The sequence below is a fragment of the Myxine glutinosa genome, chromosome 10, assembly GCF_964187855.1.
Source record: "Myxine glutinosa chromosome 10, kmMyxGlut1.1, whole genome shotgun sequence".
Taxonomy (NCBI): domain Eukaryota; kingdom Metazoa; phylum Chordata; class Myxini; order Myxiniformes; family Myxinidae; genus Myxine; species Myxine glutinosa.
Window position 1 is genome coordinate 90,394,685 of NC_136270.1, and position 6,000 is coordinate 90,400,684.

The 6,000-nt window shown below is 50.8% G+C and overlaps 1 protein-coding gene across 3 annotated transcripts in view; it reads right to left on the reverse strand.

The window, feature by feature from the left end:
• The window catches only part of PEDS1 (plasmanylethanolamine desaturase 1), a 74,986-nt gene extending 69,192 nt beyond the window's left edge, over positions 1 to 5,794 (reverse strand). For 2 of the 3 annotated variants that reach the window (XM_078785875.1, XM_078785873.1), the window contains exons 1-3: positions 5,560 to 5,620; positions 5,202 to 5,397; positions 2,416 to 2,535 (exon numbers count right to left, since the gene is read on the reverse strand). In XM_078785875.1, coding sequence (XP_078642001.1) covers positions 2,416 to 2,535; positions 5,202 to 5,397; positions 5,560 to 5,562 — 319 coding nt within the window. In that variant the 5' untranslated portion in view covers positions 5,563 to 5,620. Of the gene's footprint in view, positions 1 to 2,415; positions 2,536 to 5,201; positions 5,398 to 5,559 lie in introns of all 3 variants that reach the window. The other variant, XM_078785874.1, reaches the window with a different exon arrangement.
• Between the last annotated feature and the right edge of the window lie 206 nt (positions 5,795 to 6,000).

Here is a 6,000-nt window from a genome sequence, read left to right on the forward strand (position 1 = left end):
GGTTAGGGGGAGCACAGATCAGAAGGGCTGAGGGTTGGGGGAAGCGCAGATCAGAAGGGCTGAGGGTTGGAGTGAATGCAGGCGGAGGAGCTGAGGGTTAGGGGGAGCGCAGATCAGAAGGGCTGAGAGTTGGGGGGAGCGCAGATCAGGAGGGCTGAGGGTTGGGGGGAGCACAGATCAGGAGTGCTGAGGGTTGGGGGGAGCACAGATCAGAGGAGCTGAGGGTTGGAGGGAGCACAGATCAGAGGAGCTGAGGGTTAGGGGGAGTGCAGATCAGAGGAGCTGAGGGTTGGGGGGAGTGCAGATCAGAGGGGCTGAGGGTTGGGGGAGTGCAGATCAGAGGGGTTGAGGATTTGGGGGAGTGCAGACCAGAAGGGCTGAGTGTTGGGGGGAGCGCAGATCAGAGGAGCTGAGGGTTGGGGGGAGCGCAGATCAGAGGAGCTGAGGGTTGGGGGGAGTGCAGATCAGAGGAGCTGAGGGTTGGGGAGAGCGCAGATCAGAGGAGCTGAGGGTTGGGGAGAGCGCAGATCAGAGGAGCTGAGGGTTGGGGAGAGCGCATATCAGAGGGGTTGAGGGTATTCGGGAGTGCAGATCAGAGGAGCTGAGGGTTGGAGGGAGCGCAGATCAGAGGAGCTGAGGGTTGGGGGGAGTGCAGATCAGAGGAGCTGAGGGTTGGGGAGAGCGCAGATCAGAGGAGCTGAGGGTTGGGGAGAGCGCAGATCAGAGGAGCTGAGGGTTGGGGGGAGTGCAGATCAGAGGAGCTGAGGGTTGGAGGGGGTGCAGATCAGAGGCGCTGAGGGTTGGGGGTGGGGGAGCACAGATCAGAGGGGCTGAGGGTTGGGGGAGTGCAGATCAGAGGGGTTGAGGGTTTGGGGGAGTGGAGACCAGAAGGGCTGAGTGTTGGGGGGAGCGCAGATCAGAAGGGCTGTGGGTTGGGGGGAGCGCAGATCAGAGGAGCTGAGGGTATTCGGGAGTGCAGATCAGAGGAGCTGAGGGTTGGAGGAAGCGCAGATCAGAGGAGCTGAGGGTTGGGGGGAGCGCAGATCAGAGGGGCTGAGGGTTGGGGGGAGTGCAGATCAGAGGAGCTGAGGGTTGGGGGGAGTGCAGATCAGAGGAGCTGAGGGTTGGGGGGAGTGCAGATCAGAGGGGCTGAGGGTTGGGGGGAGCACAGATCAGAAGGGCTGAGGGTTGGGTGGAGCGCAGATCAGAAGGGCTGAGGGTTGGAGGGAGTGCAGATCAGAGGAGCTGAGGGTTGGGGGTAGGGGAGCACAGATCAGAGGGGCTGAGGTGGGGGGGGGGGGGAGCACAGATCAGAAGGGCTGAGGTGGGGGGGGGAGCACAGATCAGAAGGGCTGAGGGTTGGTTGGAGTGCAGATCAGAAGGGCTGAGGGTTGGAGGGAGTGCAGATCAGAAGAGCTGAGGGTTGGGGGGGGGGGGGGGGAGCACAGATCAGAGGGGCTGAGGGTTGGGGGAGTGCAGATCAGAGGGACTGAGGGTTTGGGGGAGTGCAGACCAGAAGGGCTGAGTGTTGGGGGGAGCGCAGATCAGAAGGGCTGAGGGTTGGAGGGAGTACAGATCAGAGGGCTGAGGGTTGGGGGAGCGGAGATCTGAAGGGCTGAGCGTTGAGGGGAGCGGAGATCAGAGGGGCTGAGGGGTGGGGGGAGCGGAGATCAGAAGGGCTGAGGGTTGAGGGTAGCGGAGATCAGAGGGGGTGAGGGTTGGAGTGAATGCAGGCGGTGGGGCTGAGGGTTGGACGAAGTGCTGCAGAGCACACAAACAACAAATTCTAGTGTCCAGATTAGGATCTTCAACAAAATCTAATCAATCCTTCCTTATCATACACCAAATCGGTCCACCAAGGTTAGTCTGAATCTGTCCATAACCTTTTCAGATATCCTGCACAGAGAGACAGACAAATAGACAGAAGTGAAAACATAATCTCCAATTCTCCATTGGTCGTAGAGGTAATGAGGGATAATTTGGGTGAGGATGGGCGGGGTGGAGATGGCAGGTCATCCTCAATTCAACACTCCCCAAATTTTGATATTAAAAAAAAAGAAGAAAAAGAAATTAAAGTAATTTAAAAAATAATAATAAAGAAAGAAATGTTAAAGGATCTCTGAAAACGAACGTGGACATGACAGTGCGATTGTGAAAGAGAATTTTAAAAATGATCCAAAAGTCATTAAATCTCATTCGTGTAATGAAATTAAAATTGCAAATGGAGATGAATTTTTTGCTGAAATCAGTGACAAACATGGACCTGTAACAGCACACGGCCAATTTGGCAAATGCAACACCGCAGCAGAAGGTCAACGCAATTGATAGTGTACACATCTGTTAAAATCACAAGTAAATTCCTTTTATCGAGACGAATGACAATCCTATATTTAAGCAGCCTTAAAAATCCCTCACCAATGCTGATGAACAGGAAGGGCAGATGAGCGATGCTGAAACACGTGAGCAGGAACACACCATTAGCCGCCATGAGACCGAGGCAGAGGACAACGCACACCCATTCCTGCAGCCGCTTCGCTGAAACAAACGCACAACCACATTGACGTGGAGAACGTCATCTCAAGTTGTACATCATTACATCAAGCAGACAATGGAGGAAACCTGCCATCTTGAGCAATCACTAAACATTATGGATGTTTGCAAAAGTCAAAATAAATAAACATACATTGTTATGACAATTGAAGTTAAGCTCGTGCTCAGATTTGTAAGTCTGAATGAATATACAATGAGCTTGCTGGAAGACCTGTATGTTCCATCTGAAGCCCCCTCTCCCATTGACTCAACACCTGCATGAATATATATGCTTGCTGGAGGACCTGTATGTTCCATCTGAAGCCCCCTCTCCCATTGACTCAACACCTGCATGAATATATATGCTTGCTGGAGGACCTGTATGTTCCAGCTGAAGCCCCCTCTCCCCTTGACTCAACACCTGCATGAATATATATATGCTTGCTGGAGGACATGTATCTTCCACCTGAAGCCCCCTCTCCCATTGACTCAACACCTGCATGAATATATATATGCTTGCTGGAGGACCTGTATGTTCCAGCTGAAGCCCCGTCTCCCATTGACTCAACACCTGCATGAATATATATATATATATATATGTATATATATATATATATATATATATATGCTTGCTGGAGGACCTGTATCTTCCACCTGAAGCCCCCTCTCCCATTGACTCAACACCTGCATGAATATATATGCTTGCTGGAGGACCTGTATGTTCCACCTGAAGCCCCCTCTCCCATTGACTCAACACCTGCATGAATATATATGCTTTCTGGAGGACCTGTATGTTCCAGCTGAAGCCCCCTCTCCCATTGACTTAACACCTGCATGAATATATATGCTTGCTGGAGGACCTGTATGTTCCAGCTGAAGCCCCCTCTCCCCTTGGCTCAACACCTGCATGAATATATATGCTTGCTGGAGGACCTGTATGTTCCAGCTGAAGCCCCGTCTCCCCTTGGCTCAACACCTGCATGAATATATATGCTTGCTGGAGGACCTGTATGTTCCAGCTGAAGCCCCGTCTCCCCTTGGCTCAACACCTGCATGAATTTATATGCTTGCTGGAGGACCTGTCTGTTCCAGCTGAAGCCCCCTCTCCCATTGACTTAACACCTGCATGAATATATATGCTTGCTGGAGGACCTGTATGTTCCAGTTGAAGCCCCCTCTCCCCTTGGCTCAACACCTGCATGAATATATATGCTTGCTGGAGGACCTGTATGTTCCAGCTGAAGCCCCGTCTCCCCTTGGCTCAACACCTGCATGAATATATATGCTTGCTGGAGGACCTGTATGTTCCAGCTGAAGCCCCGTCTCCCCTTGGCTCAACACCTGCATGAATATATATATGCTTGCTGGAGGACCTGTATGTTCCAGCTGAAGCCCCGTCTCCCATTGACTCAACACCTGCATGAATATATATATATATATATATATATATATATATATATATATATATATATTATATATGCTTGCTGGAGGACCTGTATCTTCCACCTGAAGCCCCCTCTCCCATTGACTCAACACCTGCATGAATATATATGCTTGCTGGAGGACCTGTATGTTCCACCTGAAGCCCCCTCTCCCATTGACTCAACACCTGCATGAATATATATGCTTGCTGGAGGACCTGTATGTTCCAGTTGAAGCCCCCTCTCCCCTTGGCTCAACACCTGCATGAATATATATGCTTTCTGGAGGACCTGTATGTTCCAGCTGAAGCCCCCTCTCCCATTGACTCAACACCTGCATGAATATATATGCTTGCTGGAGGACCTGTCTGTTCCAGCTGAATCCCCCTCTCCCATTGACTTAACACCTGCATGAATATATATGCTTGCTGGAGGACCTGTATGTTCCAGTTGAAGCCCCCTCTCCCCTTGGCTCAACACCTGCATGAATATATATGCTTGCTGGAGGACCTGTATGTTCCAGCTGAAGCCCCGTCTCCCCTTGGCTCAACACCTGCATGAATTTATATGCTTGCTGGAGGACCTGTCTGTTCCAGCTGAAGCCCCCTCTCCCCTTGACAACACCTGCATGACCATGAATATATATGCTTGCTGGAGGACCTGTCTGTTCCAGCTGAAGCCCCCTCTCCCACTGACTCAACACCTGCATGCCAGAGGGCCAGGCATTTGCTCGCCCATGGCTCGCCCGTGGAGGACCTGTATGTTCCAGCTGAAGCCCCGTCTCCCCTTGGCTCAACACCTGCATGAATTTATATGCTTGCTGGAGGACCTGTCTGTTCCAGCTGAAGCCCCCTCTCCCCTTGACAACACCTGCATGACCATGAATATATATGCTTGCTGGAGGACCTGTCTGTTCCAGCTGAAGCCCCCTCTCCCATTGACTCAACACCTGCATGCCAGAGGGCCAGGCATTTGCTCGCCCGTGGTCCGACGCTTTCTTCTTCTTGTTCTTCCTCCTCCTCCTTGGTGGTGGCACACCCTACCGAAGAGGATTATGGTGACGATGACGACGAAGCACAAGGTGAAAGTAAAGAGGTCAGACTCAGAGCCGTCATTATAACCACTGCAGCTTCAACCCATTTCGGAATTTCCACGCCCGTGTCCACGTGATGTGGTCAAGTCGCCCCTCGTTATTAGTATTACAACCTTGGACCCGGAGTGTAAAACGAACACGCGACGTTAATCAATTACCAGGAGAGTAGAGTTTGCTCAGTTCCTGAGCTCCGACGTGCTGCGGACCCCAGCGACAGCTCTCGTCCTGTTTCCCGCAATTTGTCACCTCAGACATTGTCGTCCCTGCAGACTCCCCACGACCGAGCGGATCTTCCTTCACCAAAGCCAGAGAGCTTCTGTGTCCCACCATATAATGCGGCTTTCGCATTGCTTCCTTGTTATCCGTCAAGGCAAACAGCGCATTTCATTAAAAATATATATTTATAATATTATTAGTAATTGGAAATACCACATTAATTACAAAACAACTAAACCAATTTGTACTTCAATACATAATTAAACCTACAAGAACTTTAGCATAGAACGCTCGCCTTACCATTTGCCCACCACCAATCCACAACCACAAGCCTTTCCGGCAACGTCACTTCGGGTCCAACCAATGGCGAAGCGCCAAATTAGGGGCGGAGCCACGACGTTCCCTATAGGCGTGCCCAGAAATGACGACCCATAGCGTGATAGGAAACGAGGAGGGGGCGGGGTTATACTTGCTCTTGCACCGTGCGTCATTTGAGCATCTCGATTGCGGGTCTGCGGGATCAAAGTGAATGAAACTGGTGAAGAAAAACACAAAAAAACAATAATTGCACAACCGAAACAACAGCCTCCTTTGCAAAATCATTCATGTTTTTATACTTCTTTCACAAAGATTGCAGAATTAAACGAATTCAACACCGATAATTACAAAACGCCATTATTAATACAAATCTCGACATTTTGTAAATCATTATTGAAAATGGCGCAGGTACGATATGCAGGA